At 42.6% G+C, this 25,700-nt stretch overlaps 2 protein-coding genes across 3 annotated transcripts; one reads left to right on the top strand and one right to left on the bottom strand.

Annotated features, from left to right (window-relative positions):
- LOC115452667 (beta-1,3-galactosyltransferase 5) lies at positions 1-25,634 on the bottom strand. Of its 2 annotated transcripts, none has more exons than XM_030181257.2 (2): positions 25,292-25,634; positions 1-2,790 (listed from the first exon to the last, which is right to left on the bottom strand). In XM_030181257.2, exon 2 carries the CDS (start codon positions 2,767-2,769, stop codon positions 1,636-1,638), a length of 1,134 nt encoding a protein of 377 aa, XP_030037117.2. In that variant the 5' UTR covers positions 2,770-2,790; positions 25,292-25,634; the 3' UTR covers positions 1-1,635. The 2 variants fall into 2 exon arrangements, with proteins under 2 accessions (XP_030037117.2, XP_030037118.2); XM_030181258.2 differs by lacking the exon at positions 25,292-25,634 and adding an exon at positions 20,182-20,266.
- LOC115452668 lies at positions 12,165-14,019 on the top strand. Its single transcript, XM_030181259.2, has 3 exons — positions 12,165-12,974; positions 13,148-13,234; positions 13,650-14,019. Exons 1-3 carry the CDS (start codon positions 12,539-12,541, stop codon positions 13,841-13,843), a joined length of 717 nt encoding a protein of 238 aa, XP_030037119.1. The 5' UTR covers positions 12,165-12,538; the 3' UTR covers positions 13,844-14,019.
- Positions 25,635-25,700: the final 66 nt, after the last annotated feature.

Below are 25,700 nucleotides of genomic sequence, written 5' to 3' on the forward strand. Positions count from 1 at the left end.
TAGGTATATATTACAGTATTATATTTACAGGAGACACAACCGACAATCACTGGCGTTATCCACAATCCGCGCCGCGCCGCCGCGACCGCACGGCGCCACTGTGGCGGCGCGGAGTCTCGGCGGCGGGCGGCGAGCGCGGCGCGACACCGCGCGGGCGCGAGCCGCGAGCGGTGTCGAGCCCGCGCGGTGTCGACGACACGCTCCATACTTCCACACACCTACATTTTTGTTTATTATAATAATATTAGTATAATATCGTGTGAGTGGACGGCGCAGTCGCTCAGTGCGCATGCGCAGCGCGTGGGGGACAGCACTCGCAACCACACAGCTTTGTAACATTGGAAAAAGTAAGGAATGTATGAAACGCGCACGATATCATTGTGTAACTTATCGTTCATTTGCTGTTCGCCCGAGTGTTGCCCCCACACCAGCACGTAAGCGCTGCGTCGTGTCGCGCAAGGAGCAAGGCGCTATAGTCTATACTCTCACCCCCCCCCCCCTCGTTCCCCCGTCCCGCCGCCGCCATCGCGTGCGGTTATATTGCTACTCGTTATATAATATTATTGCTTAAAGTCGCAGTTCTAGTGGCGGCGAGTGTCCGACACTAGAGATTGATGACCGACACACAACAGCATGTCGCACGTACACGACAAAAGCTCAAATCCAACAAACAATGGAGTTGATATGGGAGGAGTGTTGCGCGATACCTCCTCCGATATATTTGCGCATGTGTCGTGCCGAAGCTGTGTCGTCGGGTGAGGGCCAGCGCGGAAGGATTCGCGCGAGAGAGCAAACGTTGATAACTGAAATCCAACTTTATGCGTCTGAACTGCTCAGTGTTTTCATTATCCTAATTTCTGTAGTATAACAGGCAACGGCTATAAGGTTGAGTTTCACTTGCTCTGGCATTATTTTGTCGTCGCCGCTCTGTCCCTCAGCCCGGGGCCACCTATCGCCACAGGCTCGCCGCGGCACATTTATAAGAAAAACCTCCACTCACACCGAGTACGAATCAAGCTAGCAAGTTGTAGGTCAAATAAACTAAAAAAATATTGTTAAAAACATTTATAAAAAAATACATTTGGCTAGTAATGGCCATAAATAGAATAAAATGAAACTTGATATGAACTGCAAATAGACATTATATTATAAACAGTGGCAGCACGCGGCCCTCCCATGGGGGCAGTGGACACGCCAACACAATAACTCAATCCCCCTGTATGAACTAATTATAATTTAAATTTGAATATTATTTATAATCAATATAGTATATTTAAGAAAACACCGCCGAGAGGTGTTTACTGTTCTGTGACTCGCGCTCGGCGTGAGTGGAAGCGAGCTCAATACACGAGTTGTAAACTTGTACAGTTTTGTACTTGAGTCGAGTCGCGGCTCATCCGCACCGCACTGAACACTCAGCACAGCTTGCACACACACTAACGCCTTTCACTGCACTACACGCCCTTATTGTTATCGGTCTATAAAGAAATCCTCAAGGTATCGAAAATAATCACAAAGTCGCTAAGCATTAGCGTCCTGGACTTTATTTACTATTGGAGTTTTCTCGGTTGTCTCTCAAAGTGTCGCGCTTGGTGCGAGTCGTGTCGGAGTGTCGCGGAGTGTCGCGGTATACAGTTATGTGGCGCACTTGGTCTTTCCGTCGAGCAGCTTGCGCCAGAGGTCGAACTGTTCGTGGTAGCGCACCATGTGTATGGCGAGGCCGCGCTGCACGGCGCAGGGGTGGGCGGCCACCTTCTTGTTGTAGAACTCGGGCGCGTGGCGGCGCGTGAGGCCCAGCTTGGCCGCCAGCACGCCCGTCACGAACACGTCCTCCAGCCGCAGGTAGGGCTCGGCCGGCGCCGCCGCCAGCAGCGGCCGCACGCAGTCCGCCGTCACCAGGTACGCCGGGCCCGTCGTGAAGTCCGGGAACACCTTGCCCGGGAACTGCGCCGGCGACACGTAGTACTTGGACTTGGTGGTGCGCTTCGGTAGCGACTTGCGCACCACCTTGCCCCAGATGGTGCGCGTGGCGTTGACGCGCGACGGCGCCGACGCGAACTCCAGCAGCCGCGGCACGTTGATGAACATGTCGTCGTCGGTCTTGAGAAGGCGCGGCGCCCGCGGGCAGTACGTGTCCACCCACTCCAGCATCGATAGCGTCTTGAGCGTCAGGTTGGAATAGGAGTCGATGGAGCGGCCCACGATCATGTCGCCGTAGAGCGCGTCCTCCTGCTCGATGGCGGGGCGCAGCGCGGCGGGCGGAGCTCCGAGCACGAACGCGAGCGCCACGTCGGAGCGCGCCGCGTAGTGTCCCCACGTGAGGCGCACGGCGGCGCGCGCCTCGCGGTGCGACGGCGCCGACGTCACCAGCACCACCAGGCGCAGCTTCGCGCCCAGCGCCGGGCACAGCTCGGGGTGCGGCCGCTCGTGCCCCGCCACGTACACGTCGCGCGTCAGCACCGGCCCGCCGCTCGTCGGCTTACGCGTCGTTCGCACCGTGGGCCGCGCCGTGGGACGCGCTGTGGGTCGCGCCGTGGGCCGCGCCGTGGACTCGGGCGAGGGTGAAGCCGAGGGCGCTTGCGCTGAGGAGGGTGAAGGCGGCTGCGGCGTCGGCGGCGAGGTGCGGTTGGCGACAGGCGCGACGGGGTGCGTGAGGGCGAGGGGGCGGGGCGGCGCGGGCAGACGCGCGGGGGGCAGGCGCGCGAGCAGGAGCAGCAGTAGCGCGCCGAGCACCGCCGCCGCCGCCAGGTGCGAGCGCAGCGCGCCCATCGCACCTCACCCGACAACCATCTGGAAACACACAGCAACGTCACATCAATACCAATAATAAATGTTGAAAAGATCATTTTATTTTGTTATCTTAAAAAGCGGCGATAGCCTAGTTGGGTGTGGTACAGACTGCCAAGACGAATGTCCGCAGGTTCAAATCCCAAGGGCACACACCTCTGACTTTTCTAAAAAGTCATGTGTGTATTCTTTGTGAATTTATCGTTCGCTTTAACGGTGAATGAAAACATCGTGAGGAAAGGTTTCCTCACGTGTGCTTCTTCTTCACTTCTCAGATGTGCAGGTGCACATCTGAGAAGTTCTCTATAGGAATTTCGAAGGTGTGTGAAGTCTACCAATCCGCACTAGGCCAGCGTGGTGGACTAAGGCCTAATCCCTCTCAGTAGTAGATGAGGCCCGTGCTCAGCAATGGGCAAGTATATAATACAGGGCTGATATTATTTTATATATTATTATAATAAAAAATCTCAATTTCATTTAAGATCCCAAACCATACAACAACTAACGTCACCATAATATTGTTATTGCTAGGTATTAAGCACGTGGCATGTGATCGGCGGTCTAATTAGGTGCCAGTGCTCGGGTAATAGCACTGTTGCGTTCTAGATCGACAACATTGCAACTGGTGTATCTACTGATGGGTGAAATACCTAATATCGACAATGTCAAGGTGCGTCCGCAATGCGATGTGACACAAATATTTGATCATGCGTGACCCTTATCATGAGGCGAGCAAACCGAGACGACTGCTTTAATTTTAGCCATTTTTCATTCGTTGTCGGTCACCAGGTAGGTAATCTATACCAGATGGTCAAAGCTGAAGCAGGCAAGCAGCACCAGACATCGCACAACTAATGTTAAAAGCGCCGTGATGTGTAATGAGACTGGGTACATTGTGTAGGACTCGGTCGCATGACGCGCGCCGCACTGTACTCGCGACTCGGCTGTTTCGTTATTACCACCGGTTCCCTAGAGAGCGCGTGAGTCACGGGGCGCACGACGCTCCAAGTGCGGACCGCTGCACCGACCAGGAAGAGACTCATTTACAGAAATGCTGCCGCAATATCACTCGTACTATTGATAAACCCATACACTAATGTAAGAATATATTTTGAATCGGAGTATAATTGACACCGCTTGCGCAACATCAATGTTGCCCGACCTACGAACTTAGATTGAGGAGGCTTCAGCCGCCGAGTTTGATAAATTGCGGACGTGTGTTGCGTCACCATACTACCGTGGCTCGCGGTACATGGTGCGCGCAGTATGCGGTGAGGCGACCTCGCCGACAACACCGAACAAAAATCACATCCGCCATCAATTATCAGTTTCTCAACATGTGATCGGTGACGTCGCGGAGGTCTCGTGTCGACACTCCGCAGCACCGATGCCTCACAGCAGACGCTACGGTTGGCGTAAAGCGATACTGGAGTGAGTTAGTGATGGATGATTTGAATATTTTCACCATAATTCAGTTTTACTTTCTGAATCTATTCTTTATTTAGTAATAGTGCCATTATGGCGTATGCAATCAAAATTACATTTTATTGATATTTGTTTTGTTCAAACCATACTCTTTTTTTATTTCACATCTACGGTTGTAGTTACATAATATAGGGTTCCTTTTACAAAAGAATAAGTATGTGGTCTACTTTAGTAACGCGATGTCTAAACGACCTTGTAATTGTAACACATATACACAACTTTTATTTTTCTATATAGATATCTGAAGTATTTGGTGACACGATTCTAACTACATTTAATATACAGAGTTACTGCTGAGCTATGGAGACAAAAGCAGTTGGTCCTAAAAAGGAGTTAATTGATGAGTGGGTAAATGTTGGTTTAAATGCTTGCTCAAGGTTACGGATTCCAGTTTAAACACTCGCCGTGCGCGAATAAACAAAGCAAGGTACTTGCGCCGAATCTTATTGTAATCAAATTATTTGCGGCGATGTGTTTAGGCGTGACTTAGTGGTTGAACCGCGCGCGTCCGCCATTAGACACGGTAAGTCAATTCGCTGACTCACCGACAAAAAGTTTGTCAGTTCTGGAGACGCTCCGCCGATGATTGTGATTATGCTCCACTGACTACGGGTGGGTTGCGCCAGCGGTGTGACGCGATCTCTTTGACTAGAGCTACGTGAGCAGGCCTGGAGGGTGATCGTGTATAGTAAGTAACAACTCCAAGACCTGCGAGTGGCAAAGCTTTCAGCTATTCGGGCGCCCGGGGTAAAATTTCTGTCGGGCTAACCACTTCTCAAATGTCCGCCTCTGTTTGGGAAACCAGGAGAACTTGTTTTAACTTTTGGCCCTCACTTTAGAGACAACTAATGTGTTGGATGGTGATCACTTGACTATTTAATCTGAAACTAGTACAAGCAGTGGAGGTGGAGGCCGCGTCGGGGCCGCAGCGCGTCGCTTTGTGATGCGCGTGTCGTGGCTCCGTGACGGCCTTCACGCGCGGGCTCCAGCCGGCGTGTGTGATGTGACCTCAGGGCTCCGACGACTGGCACGCTACAGGTGTACCGACATTATATTATATACGCTACATCAATAACTTTAAGTACTTATAACTAACGCAATATAAATGCGCGTGTCTTGTGGAAAATGCCATTTGAAATCATGTCATGCGTATGATACTGAGCCAAATTTCTTTCTAAAGTTACTTTAATGGGCAAACACTTATCTCCTAAAAACTGCGCCTCCGTGATTTAGCGGCAGCGATTACTGGGCTTTGGACTGAGAAAACCTAATCGCGCCTCCCAGATCAGATTACTTGCTGTGGGTTTTTCTAAAAAGACCTCCCCGGCTGGTCATAAATAAGTAATAACTAATCTAAAAAGTTTTTGCAGCGTGCGTGTATAACAATTCACATTGTAGCGTTACGGAGGCTGAAACACTAGAGCTGATCCTGTCCCTGCGTTCAAAGTGCGCGCGCGCAGGTCGGCTTGATCACATTGCATTGTCATGGCGTGCCTATCGCGGCGGCCGGCGACCTCTCACCGGAGCTAAACGGTCACATTGGAGTCAATAACACTATTTACACACGACACTACGCATGCCGCAACGTCGTGCAGCAGCGCGGGACCTTACAATCAACGCTTGCTAGCCTACTTGACTGAGCGGTTTACGTTTCGGTTGTGAAACGAGAGGTTGCAGGTTCTATTAAGCAAAAAATAAACACGCGCTGAAATACAGCATTGATGTATATGTTGCGCCACAAAGTCTATGCGTATACCGGCGCACGCGCACGCTAGGCCCGAGGTCCGAGGCGGACCGCGACCGGCGAAGGGCGCCGTGTGGCGAAACGTTTGCTTGGATTACACGCACGAGGCCGGAGTAATGTCAATACGAAGAGCACATACGAGCGCGGCCACGGACACTTGCGTGTTGCGACACTGCGCAGGACAGCACCGCCGTGCAAACCATTAACACCAAACACTGATTTTTTACAGTTCTGTTCTGTCTGCCTCGATGGTTTAGTTATATTCCATACGTGGTGCGACATGGGACTGAGGTCGCCGGTTCAAAACCCGAGTAGGTCAAAGTGATATTAGGTTTTTCGGCTTCTTCTGCCTGAAGTCTGGAATTAGTGCTCGATTGTAGCTCGCTCCCTATCTCATTAAAAGACAAAGCACACTTGACGAATTAACGTTATAGTTCTATAATCCTTATTCAAAAGGTGATAGCGGTACTCTATCGCTAAGTCTACGCCGCGCCACAAGTCTTTACCACCTTAAAAAGGGTTTACTTTTGACCCGTAACAAGTAGCGGGAATACTCCATCGAATAAATAACACGACATCATAACATCAATTGTATACGAATAATACAATAAAACGAATGATAGGGCCCGGAACCGTCGCCACAGTGTCCGGCTCGCACTTGGATGATTGTTGCGCTAAATGTTCCTATCAACATTCGCAACAGGTCGCACGTCGGATGGTGAGCGGCACGCCTGCCAGACGCTGTAGCAAGTATCAAATTACGAAGCACTGCATGAAGCCACATCGAGATAATCATCAAGAATAAACTCTCGTCAATCGATATTTTGTTCTGGCTGCACTGAACTTGCTATAAAGTCGATTCTACATGCACACGACGTAATATACTCAAATACGGCCCCGTCACTGCCCTGCCACGGCACGGCGGTGCAACAGCGCTGTCATTTTATTGTGTCTATCATCGCCTAGCAACCGGGTTCGTTGTCTCGCAATAATGCAGTCACTCGCGGCGCAACTCGTGCGCTTACATTATATTGCACTCTGTTTATCACATACTCGTACGCATATTTTATGAAATATTAAATATTGGATGCGTTAAGAGCGTTCATGGCGAGCCACGCCAGGCCGCGGTCTTGTTTCCCCACCAACACCTAACACCTATTGAATTGTTACCCGAAAGGAATTTCGGTATAGTGGGAACAATGTTTTTGAATTTTATATGATTTTAAAACTTGTAGTTATCCAAGTGTGCGCTCACTATTGTGGTAGAATGAACCTTTGTACAGATATGCGACATGAGAATAACACGATATATTTGCTGAGCATACAAATACAAATATTTGTATTGGTTCTAATTAGATCCCGTATTGATTTGATTCCCAGCCGTCTCGCCGGCCACTACGCCACCGAGCCTGTGGGCTGTAATATGAATGTTCCTGTGAAGGCTCCCAGGCGAGTGAGTGAGAGCTCAGTAGTACTCGCCGCGGCGCACGCTCGGCCCGGACACTAGACAGACGGCTGTGTCGCGCGGTGACCCGCCTGATAGCGCGCAGGGCTCGCTACTATTCATATTACCGAGTCCAACGAAATCTACTTTCATCCCTAATTCTGATATAATTTGAGATTAATATATGAAATACTATATGAAATAGATTTTTTAGGAACTGTAAGTACGCCGCGGTCTGTGTACGGCCGAGGATTTTCCGCCCTTGGGCTATATAATATGAAATTAATCAGCATTAGGCTTGGAAGGATAGCATATTGGATACTTAAAGAAAATATACTATTTTCCTGGCACGGTAGCCAACCCTATTCCCAATACGCCCCCGGCGCGGCGCGGCGCGGCGCCGAGAGGTCACTGACTCTTACTGATAACTATTGTGATCTATTAATTTAGTTTCAATGTATCAAAATATATAAAACATATTATGCCATCGCATATTCAGTCCATAATATTTAATAGGTATCACAAATAATTATTAGTTAAAACTCGGGATTTTCTAATCAATCAACTGCTACAAATACATAGTTATTTTCTCGAAGTAGATATTAAATGTCAATGTGTGCTGTCCACAGCCTTGGCGGCAACCCAAGAGTACCTTAACAAAGCCAAGCATACAATAGTAGAGTTGGTATACACGTTATGGTGTCTGCAGGTCGCAGCGGCGCGGCGCGGTGTCGCGGGTAAAGGACCGCGCGCACCTGCGCACCCGCACGCACCGCGCACCCCCTTGCACCGCACACCGTGCTGGAAGCTCTAGCCAGCGCAATAACTAGTTACGCACGCCCCGAACACACTAACTGGCTCTTATTGCAGATATAACTAATATAAAACCTTCCAGTCACACGCTGTACTCACTACAATATCAAGTGTTATATCGAGCGTCTCTGAGACACCATGATACATGGAATAAACACGAATCAAAAAACTATATCGGCGCCAGAGGCGAGCCCGCGACCTCCCGTTTAACGACCGATCAATACTCGCTGCGCTGCTGACAAATACGTCCATAGGTTCGCTCGTCCGTAAATCGATTCATCAGCAATAGTTTCGATACCGCGTGTGTCCACACTAGCTACCGACGGGCTCGGTATCGGTAGTCGGCGCTACATGTATAACACATGTCAACACTTGTTAACAATTCGTGCACTCACGCCGAATTGCGAAATACCCGAAAAATCACGAATAATATTATCAAATGTCGACAGGACATCCGGCTCGATAGCGGCCGTAGTAAAGCGTGACGAAACACCCGCGGGACTCGCCACAGCCACCGCTCGCCGCTGCACGCCGACATACACAATACGACAAGAATACTACTAAAATGTTTATTCGGAATTAAAAAAGCTCATGTTCATGTTCAGCGTTCCAATACAACAAGCAATCAGATGCAATAACTATTTATATTAGTATGAATTAATGACTAAAGTGTGTAGAAGCCACTTGGTACAAATGAAGGAATCTAGCTTTACATCCGCATACGATCCGAGCTTTATCGAACACGCGGGACGAGCGAGGGGGTCACCTGATGCCAAATGACCACTCACACCTGATCAACATTGCCTTACAAGCCTTATATGAAAATTATTTTAAGCGTCCTACACCGTAATGATGTGTAAAAGTAAAAGCGAGAGCTGATTCTACAAAAACAACGCACGATGAAGAATTCCTTGCAAATCACGTCCAGGGGGAATGGACCGAAGCTTGCGCTTCGTGTAATGGAATCTATCTCGGGTGGTATTGGTTGAAAGGGATACCTCTGCGCAGAAATGTCTTTACGTGACTAGCGCGACTGTTAACAAAATGTTCGAGTCAGCGTGCAGGGAACGTCCGCTGCGATAACTGCTGATACTGTGCTAATAGCCACTAAATTACGTACACCGATAATATTTATCGTCAATATGGTCACAACTTGTGGGCGTTTCTAGATTAAAACAAACGAATCACGCGTGATACAATTTTAACAAGGCTGCAGGTCTGTGTCGATTGGTACATATCACTGCTTTGTTTAGTTCCCCCGTTATGCATCAGTGTTCAAGCTCTATGGTTGTGGGGGTTCGAAAGTAATTGTAACAAGTGTGAACCAAAGTATAATGAGATTATACCGTAGGACTGGAGCTCTCTATGACCTTCACACATCATGATGTCTAAGAATGATGGATGCGACGCAGTGTCATTGGTAATGAACTACGTTTTGTAATATACTAAGTAATATACTACTGTTAAAGGATGGAGACGTTTAGCATCAAAGTATATTACGGACATCTGTTATTGTAAACAGTAGAACAAACATTATCATTTTACCTATGAGTGCCGTATCTCACTTATTTCTCATCTCAGTTTACGAATATTATCTAATAATTATATGCAAAAGTTTATGAAAGGGTTTGGATGTTCGTTAGAACTTTGAAGTAATTGATGAAATTTTCGCGCGAATAGATCATGTCTTGGATTACAAATATAATGTATAGGTTCCGTTTTGTCCCCGTAATTTGCATTCGTAGGAAATATTTGAATGATTTTATCTGGTTTTGAAATAGTCAGCGCTCGCGTCGTAAACTTGCCGTACTGGATAGTGTGGCGGATGTGGCGGATGTGCCGCAACAGATAGATCTAGCTATAGAGAACAGTGATTTAGCTACTTTTGTAGCGGGAGAAGGTTTCCACGCGGCCGAAGCGCGAGCGACACTCACATGATAATAATAACACGATTATTTTAGTGTTTTCAATCGGTTCGATTACAGATTATCTTTTGCCAAACAATAGAACTGTGAACATATCAGCACAAGTATCGGTGTCTTATCATGGAAATCGAGTTCATAATCAAAAGGCACATCTATTAAAGGCGACTAACAATTTTAATAAACTAGCTCCCTTCCCCTGCACCGCCTCAGTACAAGAATTCTAACCAAATTTTGTAAGTAAATTGCATGAAATCCTAAAACAACGATTTGTTTTTGATATTGGATTTTAATTAAAGAAACATTATAATATGTTATCAATTTTACTCGTCCACTTGTAAAAGCTGAAAACTATATGGAATCCGTTCAGTAGTGTCGGAGATGTGCGCTGCCATAGAAAACACACACAGCAGAACATAATTTTTAAAATGTATTGTATTGTATACTCTGTAGCCAGCCCTTTTCTTGTAGTGTACAGAGTAGGTACAGACTCACCTGCGCTGCTGTATTGTTACATGTATTTATACCTAGTCTTGCCATAAATATTGTAATAAAGAAAAAAGAAAATTGTTAACTGCAAATAACATTTATTACTTTTACAGTGTGTCAGTTTAATACATAAATATAAAACAATTAAAAATATAAAAGCTTATTCGAAGTGGTCTCCATTGGCTGCAATACAGTCCTTTAAACGATGAGGCCAGTTATCAATAGAAGCACGCACTCTTTCCATGGGAAAATTCTTCACTGCCAATCGTATAGATTGTTTTAGGGACTCCAAATTATCATGGCGTTTAGAGCAAGCTGTACTCTCTAAAACTGACCACAAATCATAATCCAGCGGATTAAGATCGGGACTAGACGACGGCCAGTCTTCAGCTCTGATGAAGTCCGAAACGTTCGATTCCAACCAAGACTGCGTGGACCGAGCTTTATGACCCGGCGCCGAGTCTTGCTGGAAGGACCATACTTGGTTATTGAACATGGTGATGTTAAGGGGCTTAACTACCTTCTCAAGAATGGTATCTTGATACACTTGTGCCGATGTTTTGATACCTTTTTCACAAAAATATGGCTCAGTCACTCCTTCATAGCTAACACCCCACCAAACCATCACTGAAGTCGGATAATGTCCACGTTGCACTCTGTCGACTAATTGGGAAGCTTCCTTAGAGCTTTGAGCATAAATACGGTCATTTTGTTTGTTAAAATGTTGCTCAATTGTAAAAATTTTCTCATCCGTAAACAAAATTTTTCTGTGACCTCCCTTTGCGTACCGCTTCAGTAGTTGTTTCGATTTTACCACCCTATTCTTCTTTAAATTATCAGTTAAGAAATGGCCAGTGCGTCTCTTATAGGCTGCAAGTCCTAAGTCATCTTTTAAAATACGCGACATGGTTCTAGGTGCTATCTTCATTTCCCGAGATAAAATCTTTTGCTTTCGGACAGGATTTCTTCGAATTCTTTCCCTTACTGCTTTGACCACCTTTTTCGTACGAACACTACGTGGACGGCCAGATCTTTTCTGTCACAAACAGAGGAGGTCTCATTGTACCTATTAATAGCCCGGTACACAAACATTTTACTAATACCAAGTGTATGGAGAGTTTTAAAAATTGCATTTGGCTCCATACCTACTTTGTGTAATGCTATCACAGCGATTCGGTTCTCTTTATCACCCCACACCATTTTAATATCGCAAAATATTTTACAATGTATTGGCGCCAAAATGAGAAAACACAATGAACAATCGTATAAAAATGACAGATTCGAAATTCAAATGTAATATTTTTTTATAATTAAGTGTAACAGTATTTATGGCCAGACTAAGTATAATTGAGTAACGTTACTCAAACATGATTAATCATTTTGCTGCGATCACAACAGGAAAATAGCTTTAAATAACATTGATATAACTGACCGACCCTCTCCATACCTTTACTTTGGGTGCAATTTTACAAGCCGCAGTTTATAATTTATATCATTAGTATTCAATTGTTACTGATGCAATGCAGTCTTAAAGCTACAACATATTAATTGTAAATTGAACTAATCGGCCATATCCACCTAGTGGGGTGTGGAAAGTACTGCTGATACAAAAGTCGCCAGTTGTTATCCAGCCTCGGACTTTTCGAAATTTCGTGTGTATTCAGAGTACTTTTAAGAATTTCGAAAATAAGTGTAGTGTGGCAACCGATAGCACAGCGAGGTGGACCGACAACGAGCCGGAGTTTTAATATTTACAGAGGTTTGTTCGTCTTTTTCGAGTTTGCACTCCATAAAGAAGATTATTAATTTAATAGCGAAATATATAAGTGGCAACGTCTCAAAAACATCGTTACTATGGAAAAACTATTAACAAGCCAAAGGACTATAATGAGGGCTATGAGAAAACTCAAAAACATTATCGACAATGGAATAATAAAATCGATCAAAGAATACTACGACCTAAAATTAAAGTTGGAAAAATATTGGAGAAAGTTTAAGAATAATGACACGAAACTTTCAAACTACGATATCAGAGACAAGTGTTACTACACTAATAAAAACTACGTGCGTACGAGAGCACTTTACAAAAAGCTTAAAAAAAGTATTGTATATCAAGAAAAAAAACTATTGCAAACTAAATGCAGTAGAGAGCATCTCAACTCGCAGCCCGAGTTGATACAGCAGTCGTCAGACGAGGCTACTAGTGGTTCTGCAGTAAGCAACAACTACCAACGAGCAGAATCCGATCAGGAATCGACTGACGACTCGTCTGAGCAGCACTTTATGAAAGGTTAGTTTAGTGATATGTGAACCAGATTATATTATTAATGTTCCAAGGTCAGCGGACTACACTTCAGAATATACAGATTGTTTTTTTAATTTTCATTTAAAAATATCTGTTAATGACAACGTTTTTTGTAATAAATATTCATATAAATATTGTAAACTTTTATTGTGTTGTAGAGAACGCGCAGAGATATCATCAGAACTCATCGTCCATGAGTGTTCCGGATCCACGTGAACCAGTAAGGAGATCTAAACCTGTACCTTGTGAGTACTCCCTGCCATACAATATAATTCGATATTTGTTGCTGTCGTTTGGACCTATTTCTTTTATTTAAAATTATAATATTATAAGTCATCGCACGGATGCTTTTATTTTCTTCCGCTAGAAACTCGACACAAAATGGCGGCAATGATTATTTGGTTTTCATAAAAGATACAAAATATCACGGAGTTGACAATTTCTTAAACTACCGAGCTATATAAATTAGATGCAGCATCGTCAACTCACCGACTGTTGATTACTTTAGTAATGTAGTTGAAGTTATTGTCAGTTTCATAATATAGGAAAGTAATATATTAACAGCTCTTTGTCAACATTAAATGTCAAGTGATTATTGCATCCAAGTGACGCAGCCCGTGCAGGCCTTGTTCATGTGTGTAAAGAACTGTTGGTTTTCAGACCACGCAGTGCTATACACCCCTCGACAACGCACTGACCCCAGGTTGGCCCCAGACTTGGAAGGCGAGCGCGCGCGAGTTCATCGCTTACGGAGCCGGAGAGTGATCCCGGGAGTGCTTCCGTCCACGACCGTCATAGCGCGCCCCCGGGGCACGGCCGACACACAGTCTGCGCCTGGCGAAGCTGACTCATAGTTACACCCTAACTTACAGTTTTTCCATTGATATTTGACATTAACATTCAAAGTAAATGTTATGGTGTTTACTTTTTACGGCCTCCACTTTAGCGACAAATTTTACTTAAGTCGAGTTATTTTTTTTATTAACACACCACCCGAAATATTTATTATTTCAGTATAATCATAGATATTTATATAATATACTATCATATTCAAGTAAGGTGCTTTAAATTGTATTTTCGCCTGGGATATCGGGTGAATTTAAATAATATAAATTCAAATGCTTTATGACTGTTCTTTAATAAATAAATGTACAAGGTTTAATTAAATCATACATCATGTATTATAAATAGGGTGACAAAATATTTTCCTCGATGCCGTACCTAACTTGTTCTTGTTCAATAGTACTCTCAACCATCACTAGGTGGCGATGACAACAGACGTGTGTTTGTTTTTATTTTATAGACAACTAGGTAATGCGCGCGACTTCACCCGCGTGTAATCTACCACTGTACCGATCCATTGCGCTATCTATATGACGCCAACGCCATCTATTTTAAAATTAAATTAAATTTTTTCAATGATTTTCTTCGGGAGTCATTCACCTTGATTAAATGTAACCTACATACGTGCATGCGTGCCAAGATTAATCCAAATCCGTTCAGCTGTATCTGAGTTTACTTCTAACAAATATCCAAACTTTTTTACAAACTTTTGAATTTATAATGTAAGGATTAGTAAGTGAGAAGTAAGATTTAATTTAGCGGTATTAGATCTGTCTCTCGTTGCTAAAATAGTTTGTTATTTTCACTATGTGCTATTGTAACCTCTATATTCGCTAAATTATTACATCATTCTGCAATTTCATGCAATAATTCTAAAGTACCAATAAAGTAGTGTTCAAGTATTCGTTCGGTCTCACTTCAAGTAAATACATTTACGTCGATATCATTTGGGATTAACGATATGGTGGCGGTGGCTAAAAAAATATATTGTATTCATACTTAATTTAGGAGGAGACCGCGATTAAATGTATTGTAGGACGGCTCCCTGCACGGTGGAACGGCAGCAGCGGAGGCCTACTTGGAAACAGCAGCGAGTAACGGTGAATGCGCGCTCATTTGGGAGACGTAAGTACAACACTTGCTAGTGGCAGACCAAGGGCTGATAGAAGCTATTTTTTTACATTATTTCGCGGCATATACACAGGCGCCGACTACAGACATAATTCGGATATTAATTAAAATATTTTTGTGTACTTTAATGTTTTGACACTCACCGAGCTCGAGTTGTCAGGGTAATAAAATGCCCTGCAAGTCCCGGATTACAGAATAAGAATTGGTAGTTTAAGAGAGATATAACGTGTGCCCACTGCTCTATATTGGTTGGGCGCAACTAAGTCGCAGGGGCTACGAGGCTTGGCCGCGAGTTGTTAAATGTTTTGGCTTATGTAAATCGAAGACGTCGCATGCGGAAGCGCCGTGGTGTTGGCCGCGTGTCGTCGACACGTCTTGCGTCACAATCACTAAACATATTTAAAGTGGTGAGAACGCAACCCGCGACCTTCTCGTGTGTAACCGCTGACCCGCCGCGTGTCATTACCGACGAATGTTTAAAGTTTTACCCAATGCGTGAAGGTGTTTCTGATGTAAGTATACATATACGGGACTTCACTTGCTGCAAATTGCGTTAAGTGTGAATAGAATTATATCGACACATATCAACACGATCGTATTCGTCTGTATGATAAGTCCAATAGCCCTAATCTATAGAGATAGTAAGTATTGTGCAGTAATCGCTGCGCCGCGGCCCGCACGCGACGCGACGTTATCACTCGATTCGCATAATTAACTGCAATTGGACAAGAGCGGCACTTCACCTGAGCCGCGATAACCGCGCTGTCACCACAATCACGGCCGGCGCTACATCGATAACACTTATTCAATATCACTGATCTCAGTTTAAGCAAGTCATTACGAGGAAACGAATACTTTTCATTCTTAATTAAGTTTTCTTTGCAGCTTTAGCCGCGTGGAAAGCCTTCACAAAACTAAATAACAAAAATCACTGAATCACTGCAGCTTTCCATAGCACCATCTGTACGACGCAACTACCATCTATTAAAAATCAGATAAAAATGATAATATTTACCCCGGGTGCAAATTATTGGAGTGAAAATTTGGCTATATGCTACACTAGGAAATAGTCTATCCATGTGTTAAATTACATTAAAATCTGTTCAGCAGTGTCTGCACTTATTTCAGACAAATGAAGTACATCTTACTACTAAGAGCTTAAATTCATCCAAACATAAAAACAGCCAAACATTTTCACAGTTTCGCGTTTATAATATCAGTAAGATAAGATGTGGTTAAACAATGCAAGGAACATAATGTCAACGGCGGCGGCCACCACCGCACACCCCTTTGTAAACTATAGGCTAGAATACCTAATATCTATACGGCTAGTAAAAAAGACTGCACGAATGCTGTCTGAGATGAGTTAGCAGTGAACCTGATGACGTCACTAGTGACTGACTAGCGGCTCGATAAATGAGTCATATTCACAAACGGATGCTGCAAGGCTGGTCTACACGAATCGCTTGCTAACTATTATTATTGTCTCAAACATGTGGTTTGCTACACTTGGAATTTACGTGGCTTAGATAGCGCGTAACATCTACCGTTTAAAATATTATGGAGAATAATTGCAATATGTTGGTAATTCATTTCTTAATGCTTCCTCTCACAACACGTCGTTGAGGTTTTATGAGTCACCGGTAATTCCTTATGTATAACGTAAAAACGACGTATTTAAGTAACTTTATTTAGTAATTATTATTTGAAGTTAGACGGACAGGCAATAGTAAGCCGTTCGTGGTAGAGAACGGCGCGGCGCGTTGGTCCTACGCATGTCACTGTCTGCCGTCTGGTTTTAATAAATACGAGCTATTTTACTCTGCCGAACAGTGTGCCACACGTCCCATAAGCGAATTATTTGTCTCGATCTCAAATCATTTCAGTTCTGATAACATCTTTAATTTATTGATGCAATCATTGTATATTTTGGATCAGACGGCATGTCAGTTCATTCCAAGTCGCGTCACGGAACAGGCTGGAATAGCATATGTGTATCCGTTTGGATAGTGACCATCGTACACAAGATGTAAAACCCGCCATACTGGCAAACCGTAAGTGTGTCGCGTTCCGGGATCAGCATGTGTACATCCAGTTTCAAACAGGCCAGCATAATTCCACCAACTGTAGAAAGACATCTTTCGATAATCAATATGGTTGCACTAAGTTCTTCTTTAGTAGGTGAAGTGAGCACTCTGCGTCGCGCCCGAAATGAAAATGTCAATTTTAATAGTTTACTTTTTAAGCAAGGTGCGGTTACGAGAGCCATTTTTTCGCATACGAGTCATTTTTGCACAGCTCGCGTCATCAAAATCAAGGCTACTGAGTAAAAGTAAGCAAACCCATTCAACATTCATGCATTCATAACGTCTCCACCACACACTAGAAATAAGTGTCGTGGTATCGTGGGTCTCAGCTCACTCGCAAGTCATTTTACTGCAACTCAGACTAGAAGCAATTTGTCAAACACAAATCATTTTTCTCATATTCCATGCTTGGGGCTTCCTTTATTCGCAACACTCGGCCAATGACGCGCCGTACCACTGTACACTGCACAGTCAAGGATGACGCGTGAATGTCAAAGTGATCAGTGATCATAATCATCTGTCGGATGTAGTGCAACAATGACATAATTATTAATTACTGTGTGTACGTGTGCGTGCGCGTGCGCGTGTGTCCGTGTGCGTGCGCGTGTGTGCGTGCGCGTGCGCGTGTGTGAAGCGCAGCCGGTGTAGATCCGGCGCGGTTGAAGGCGAAGCTCGTGCATATCTATGGTATAGGATCGCCCCTCGCCGCACCAGATCATCTCAGAACAGTAACACAACACTGCCGCGTATGGAAACGCCGTGCTCAGTGCTCACTCCAAATTATTTCAAACTGTGTCTTTATTATTCTGACAAATCAAGGTTGATATGAGTGTGTTGAAATTTAACTTGCAGTTAGTTTTTAATACCTACCTACAGTAGATAATAAATATGCTGTTTATTAAAACAGATCTTGTTTTATTATTCAAACAGGAGCAATAGGATCTGCTTTGCCACTTGTGTTATTTAAAGTAGAAAATCTCCAGCGGATACCCTATATCTCTTAAAAAGATGTAATATCCATCTGCATCCGCGGATGTAAACCAAAAATCCGCATCCGCGAATGTCTAAAGCACCGCACGCGCCACATCCCCGCTATCGATCTTTTAATTAGTGTATTATTTAATTTCCTTTGATAATAAGTACAAAACATACCGTATGTAGAGTTCAGTGGGTATTTAATATTTTTAGCAGTCTCGGTATTTCCATTTCTTGGCAACGAGTGCATGTTTCGCACGCCTTCCCCGAATGCGTGCAGCAGCGCGCTGGCGACACTCGCGGCCCATACAAATGTTTAGCGTAACGTGCACTAACCGCAATAACACTGTACACGATGTAAGCTTTATTTTATTATTTTTGATGTCAACGGCACAGGCACGCCACTTAACGGTAAGTAGAAGGGCGTCCAATACAGTATAGAGTGGCAACAGATCATCCCTCTCCAATTTGTTCTAAGTCGGAAATACGCAGGTGGACCCAGAACGCGATACATTTACGTGGGTCACTATACGGCGGGTTCACACCTCGCTTACTTACGGTGGTCACTGTCCCGCGGATACAACTATCTGACTGTCATATTTGTATTTACCTATTTTAAGATTTATTACAATTGTCTGTTGTAAAGGGACCTATTGCCGTCCCTTATTTTAATCAATTTATTGACTCATATTTGGCAATGATTACAAATCTCAACGTAATAATAGCCTAATGGGGTGCGGAACGGATTGCAGACACAAAGTTCGCAAGTTCGTTCTCAGGCCCAGAGTAACCGCAAGTGGTGGGACTATGCTAAAGCCTGTAGACATTTGAGAACAAAACTGGACAGCGACTATTCGTAAAAAAATACTAACGTGAAGTAACAGCTTGTTGCTGCATTACGCATGGTGAATGTTAGAAAATTATACAGTAGAGGTTTTAATGTTTGTAGTGGCCTCTATATGCAGTTACATTTAAAAAGGCAAAGTGTTCTTGACTGAGTGGAATTGGTGTTTCATTATTTCTGTGTAACAAACATACTGATTGTACTCCACTAATAAAATTTACAGAAATCCTAGACAATATTAATTTATTTGAGACCGTAACCCAATAGTGGGTACAATTTTCGGTGACTGATAACACTTCCCTGTCTTTCCTAAAACTTCCCTCTATAGGGGCGCACTCGCACATGTAGTACGTGCCCCTCGCGAGCCCCGTGTAACATAGCCTTAGCTAGTACTTATACTATAATAGCTTGTGAAGTAAGTTGTAACGGATACTAGGTGTGGATGCGATCATCAGCTAATTAATATGGGTATAATAAAAACACTCGCACCTTTTATCCCCGAGGGATAAGCCAAGGTGCAACTGTGCACCTATTTTCGTAAGCCTATCCTCATAGATTCCAAACTCTGGGCTGATACTGAATAAAAAATCCAGTATCACTTTGCAAATTTTTTTAAATGGGCAATATTCACATTTCGCGCTAATATTCCTCACAGTAATTGTGATTCCTTTGCTTACAAAACGATAAGGTGCTAATTTATATTGAATGCACTATACACAGATTAATTCTAATAGCAATTTAACGTTGCACTTGTTCATTAATCTTAATAGCATTTAACCTTAAGTAACCAAACCTTAAGTTGTTGGTTTAAAGTTGAATTTGCATCTATTTCGACGAGTCAATAACTAATGAACATTTCCGCGACATGGCGCGGGCAGTGTGCAGTGGGAACAGTTCGCAGAGCGCGGTGCATGCTAATGTTAATGCGTGGCGAAGCACGGAGATATTACTGCATTCCAGGACTTGGAATACAACGGTATCTCTCACGGTCAGGACGTTACGAACGGATTACATTGTTCTACAAGTTATATCAGAAAATATCAAAATACTCAGAGAAAACACGCACACATCTGGTTTTTTTTAAACAAAGCTATCACTTTTTTAGTTACATTTCTATAACAAAGGTGAAACAACGAGAACAAACGTCTATTACGTGTCTTTGTCTCATATATGTAAGTGTATTGAAATATTAATCGCAGAGTGAAAACTTACTTTGCACAACTTCACGAGTATTATTACTTCTAACTCCAAAGGGGGCGCCAGAATTAAGTATTAGATTAAGAAGGGATAAGAAGTGATGGATGCAACTTACGCCAAAAAGAAACAAATCAGCTGTCTTCGGGTGAGAGTCGTATGTTGTAATCTGAAAGCGCCCAAAGCTGTTATCAGCGAGTAACGACCGGCATTCGAGCGCGATAGCGTGCGCAAACACACGGACAGGGCCGTCGCAGTGGTTTAGGCGCCACACTTACCCACTTATCTTTGTTATTAGAGGACAGTGAAATGACACTACCGCTTCTACTCAAGGGCCACTGAGCGATTGGAGTCACCGGTCTTAAGACCCCGCGTTGAGCCCAGAGGATGGAATACATTCGGTAATAGCTGGGCTGTCAGTGACACTTTATACACACTACACCGGCACGTAAACATTGGCAGCCCTCTTCGGCACATTAGGAACTTTCTGGGTTTATCTGGCCAAAGGTGCCTAGCAGTCCGGGCTCACATCCTGGTGAAACGGTTGATTCTTTTAGATGCAAAGCGCTTCTCAATGATACTACCTTCGGTTGCAGTTTTCTTGTGGAATTATTATCCAGCAGTATTTCTTCAGCTATGACAGGGGCTGTTTCAAGCGATGGTAAGTGATCAACGCTCTCCATAACCGCACACTATACCTACCAGCCCTAATTTCATTATTCGTGAGGTCGGTACAAAAATTTTTTTTCAAGCAATTAGCAGAATCTATAATATAATCTGAATAAAATCTGATTTGGTTTAATTAGCATGGCGGGCCCTACTGACCTCGCCACCATTTGGGGAATTATTTCCGGTTAAAGCAGATTAGATAGACTTACATAACGTGTTGCTGGACCTGGTGATCAAATCTTGATACGCTCAGTCCACAGCTCTACACGTCACCACCAGACTAACGAGGCCATATCCACCTACTATTATAATAAAGGCAAAAGTCATTGAATATGTTTGGATTTTCGCCAAAGGTAAACGCACTGACTGCCACGGTGGTGTACTTGATTATGTGCGCGGTACCATACCGCCCTAAAGTCTCAGATTCGAATACCTGATTGGGCAAAATACTTTGGGTTTGTTATCTCAGTATGAGCAAGGAGTCTGGAATTTGTGCCCGATATTATGCCCAGGTTGCATCTCTGACGACCCCTTCGAGAATAAAGGTATAATATTTTTTGTAAACGCAAAAACAGCTTAATGGACATGGAGGAAATTTGAAAGAAAGAAATAATGGACTGGATAATTATAAATCATTATGTAGGCTGGTTACTGTCGACCCAAGTAAAGTGTACAGTAAAGCTTTGATTCCGGTAAATCCTCTCCATATAGACGAAACCGTGAGGAACATCTAGTTAAGATTTCATAAAGTGATGGTGAGTTTTGAGGAAAACTTTGGTAAATGATTTCATACTTTGCAAGGCATGTAGGTAGTAGGTACCAGTGGCGAAGGGTGAAAATTTTCAAAAGGTAACCCGAGGAAATATTTTTTTCTACAGTTAACATGTAATACGCTGTTCACAATAAATTAAAATCAGTAAAATATCATACTTAATCTATACTATTATATAAAGCTGAAGAGTTTGTTTGTTTGTTTGTTTGTTTGTTTGTTTGTTTGAACGCGCTAATCTCAGGAACTACCGGTCCAAACTGAAAAATTCTTTTTGCGTTGGATAGCCCTTTGTTCGTGGAGTGCTATAGGCTATATATCATCACGCTATACCCAATAGGAGCGGGGCAGTAATGGCTAATCTCAGGAACTACCAGTCCAAACTGAAAAATTCTTTTTGCGTTGGATAGCCCTTTGTTCGTAGAGTGCTATAGGCTATATATCATCACGCTATACCCAATAGGAGCGAGGCAGTAATGGCTAATCTCAGGAACTACCGGTCCAAACTGAAAAATTCTTTTTACGTTGGATAGCCCTTTGTTCGTGGAGTGCTATAGGCTATATATCATCACGCTATATTCAATAGGAGCGGAGCAGTAATGTCTAATCTCAGGAACTACCGATTCAAACTGAAAAAATATTTTTGTGTTGAATAGTACTTTGTTTGTGGAGTGCTCAAAGTTATATATCATCACGCTATGACCAATAGGAGCGGAGCAGTAATGAAACATGTTGCAAAACCGGGGAAAATTATGAGTTTTGAGAGCTTCCGTTGCCTGCGCTGCGTAAACGATTAAAGTTATGCAACAATGATGTATGACGGGAATGTTTCACTTAAAAGTTCTAAAAATATATTATAAAAACAAAGTCCCCCGCTGCATCTGTCTGCCTGAACGTATTAAACTCAAAAACTACCCAACGTATTAAGATGAAATTTGGTATGGAGACAGTTTGAGACCCTGGGAAGAACATAGGCTCCCGGGAAACTACTACTTTTATAACGGAAAACTTTAGCCTGAAAAACTTTATAACGCGGGCGGAGCCGCGGGCAAAAGCTATACTTAATAATTTCCTTCTAACATAAACATTATTTCTAAACTCTAAATTTAACAAATAATCACATATTTTGAACAAAAATTAATAATCCACACTATACACAAACACTAATTATACATTCTAAATTATTTAAAAAAATTCGCGCCAATGGCCCAACATTAAGCCGCAAATTCTCGGGTTACCCTGAAGTACACATACACGCACGCACACATGTATTTTTACGTCACTTCCAAAAGATTAGACAAAGACACCGTGCTGCGTGTGAAAGAGACAACAATATCGCGAGGGAAGCTACGCGCGGCCGGGTTCACTTCAAACACCAAGGCGCGAGCACTGCGCGCGAGTTACGATTTAACGAATTGATAATAATATGAACTATGTACCGTAATCGTTGAAGTATTGATTTAATGAAATAAGTAGGTATAGGATGACTTATTTGAATATACTATTAATTATTCTAGTTATATAGTTATGTTTTTCATTTAAATTATTTTAAGTTAATTTACAAAAGGTAACCCGGTAGGAATCGGCTTGTATGGACGCTTCGCCACTGGTAGGTACTGTATGGTAACCAGTAACATGGCTATTATCTTGTTTTTTTTACATTTTGTAATGGTTTTTCCTCAACAGCATTGTGTATTTTTATTATATAATTTGCTATATACTGTTGCATGCCAATCAGTTTATCAGTTATTACAAAAAAAACTTTATAACATGCTGGTAATCACTGCCAATATTATTTGTACATTTTTAAATTCATGACAAATTTATGCAACAAAACAATTAGTATTCTTTTGTATTGTACTTAGTCAGTTGCATTTGGTGATAGTGTTAACACCCCATACAAATATGGTAGTACTTTATACTCACACATATATACATATAATATTATTACACCTGTAATAATGAAGTCCTCAGTTAATTACAGTAAAATCTTCCAAGATTGAATACTAAGTTATTTATTGTTGTACATTATCAAACATATAGTATTTACACTGACTGTGACACTCAACAGATACTAATATAACACTCTGTTACCAATAAATATATGCAAATACAAAAAAAATATATTTAGGTGTCTTTATCTTGTTTTATGCTATATTTCATGAGAAGCATAATAATAGCATCACAATATATGTATTAAACAGTAATAACACCAAACTGAACTCTAATTAGAGTAGTAAATCTGAGACATTAGATTTTAGGCCGCAAAGTGACCAGAGTACCAATTACGGTATTTTTAAATTTATTCATATTACTAAAAATATTAGCTATAAAATACATAGTTGTTATAGACTATGAATATTTATATACCACCCAAACACTGCCAACATTTTCCTTAATCTGCCTTGAGAATTCAGGATGCAAAAACAATTTTTCAGCATATTATGATGTGAAAGAGTCAGTTCATAGAGATAATGCCATTCTCAGTCAGATAAAAGCCTCAATTCCATATGACATGAAGGTTTGAACAGCATAACCTCGCCAGTCAAATTGGAGAGTCATCAGAACTGTTTGTGGACAGTGGGTGGCCAGTGGATTATGTTCAGAAGTTGTTAGCTTAGAAATATTGGCGAAGACAATACTCACTCAATCCCAACTTCAAATGTTGGAATTGTTTATCATTGTGACAAATACCTGTTTATTTTACTGTTAAAATAAAAAAAGTATATAATTTTTTAACCTAGTGCAAAGTTTTGATTGTTTATAAATTTTTCTTTGGATTGTTAATGTTTAGAAACATAAATAATTTAAATATTGTTTTATTTTGTAATTTTATACTAATAAGGAAAAATTTGTACAGTGTTATATGACACCCCAGAATGTGCGCTCACTACACACCTGTATTGTGGTATCAGCTGTGTAAACATATATGTAAACAGTGTTATCTCAGCTGTCAACAGCTGAAGTTTGGCAGTGTATACAGTAACAAGTGCAGGCACGCATCTGTCACATCAAATGTGAAGGTCACGGAGAGAACCATGTCTCCCCTCACCCCTCTCATGCCCGCTCTACTCAATATTCATGCATTGACATTACAAGATGTATCTCATTAACATTTAGCATATATTTAGTGTGACCCGCTCTGGGGCCACCTTTGACATTTATTTAGATAACTTTTCCTTGATGATAGTTTCCTTAATTATAAAACTTGTTACAACTATTTCAGACCACAGCATTTCTGCTATATTTTTTAATGAACTCAGTATGCCCAAGTATGATTTAATACTTATTTCATAAGGGGCTTTTATAAATTGTGCAAATTTAAATTAATTCCTTCTCTTAATCCAAAGTTGTACATAAAACTACATTCATATAAATAATAAAAAAATTATAGGTCAATTTGTTTACACTGTCTGCTAGTCCTGATTAAAAATAGAGTACTGAATGTGGTGTCTGGTTGTGTATTGTGTTACCGACGTGAGCTACATTGCGTTCGACTCAGATACGTGTATGACCCTCGGATATAGCGGCCAGCACTCACAATGTTAATAATGGTTGTTCGTGTTGCATAATAAACAATTGAACATTCAAATGTAGACTACGGGCCGTCGCTGAGGTGTCCGACACAAAGCCTGGCGCGACGGCGTCAACAAAACACTTCCGAGAACAATGTACGCACCGCAATCGCATTTCATTACTTTGCGCAGCACAATATATGAATTATCTATTTAACAAAATATTAAAGCATTTTAATTCATATTTATCTACAAAGAGTAATAGATTAACTCACTATAGATTGCATCCGAGTCCGATGCACCGGACAGTGTGGAGACAGCACGAGATGCCCCGCAGAGATCAGCTCGAGCGGTCGGCTTCAGAGCCAGAGGGTGTTGTGTCGCCGCTGCGTAGGGTTTGGCACGACCATCACCCGCGACCAGTCCACACGACGCGCACGCACAGTATCACACGACTACACGACTAAGACCACTAATAACGTCAATCGACCCATAGCACACAGTGCCATTCTGCGCCAAATGCTCGATGCTGACCTGTCGGTCGTAAACTGTTAACTAGAGAGGCGCCCTCACAATGTCACGACAAAGCCTTTATATGTGACTCCAAGAATTAAAATCGATTGTATTAATCTTTTACATAATTCAATTACATAAATTAAAAAGTCTTTCAAAATTCTCAAATAT

This window comes from Manduca sexta, chromosome 5, assembly GCF_014839805.1.
Source record: "Manduca sexta isolate Smith_Timp_Sample1 chromosome 5, JHU_Msex_v1.0, whole genome shotgun sequence".
NCBI classification, from domain to species: domain Eukaryota; kingdom Metazoa; phylum Arthropoda; class Insecta; order Lepidoptera; family Sphingidae; genus Manduca; species Manduca sexta.

Excerpts from the sequence above, each read along its gene's own strand:
- LOC115452668 (XM_030181259.2), top strand. The coding sequence starts at position 12,539 with ATGGAAAAACTATTAACAAGCCAAAGGACTATAATGAGGGCTATGAGA. Across the intron at positions 12,975-13,147 it reads TGAGCAGCACTTTATGAAAG|AGAACGCGCAGAGATATCAT; the intron begins GTTAGTTTAGTG and ends ATTGTGTTGTAG. Across the intron at positions 13,235-13,649 it reads GAGATCTAAACCTGTACCTT|ACCACGCAGTGCTATACACC; the intron begins GTGAGTACTCCC and ends GTTGGTTTTCAG.
- LOC115452667 (XM_030181257.2), bottom strand. The coding sequence starts at position 2,769 with ATGGGCGCGCTGCGCTCGCACCTGGCGGCGGCGGCGGTGCTCGGCGCG.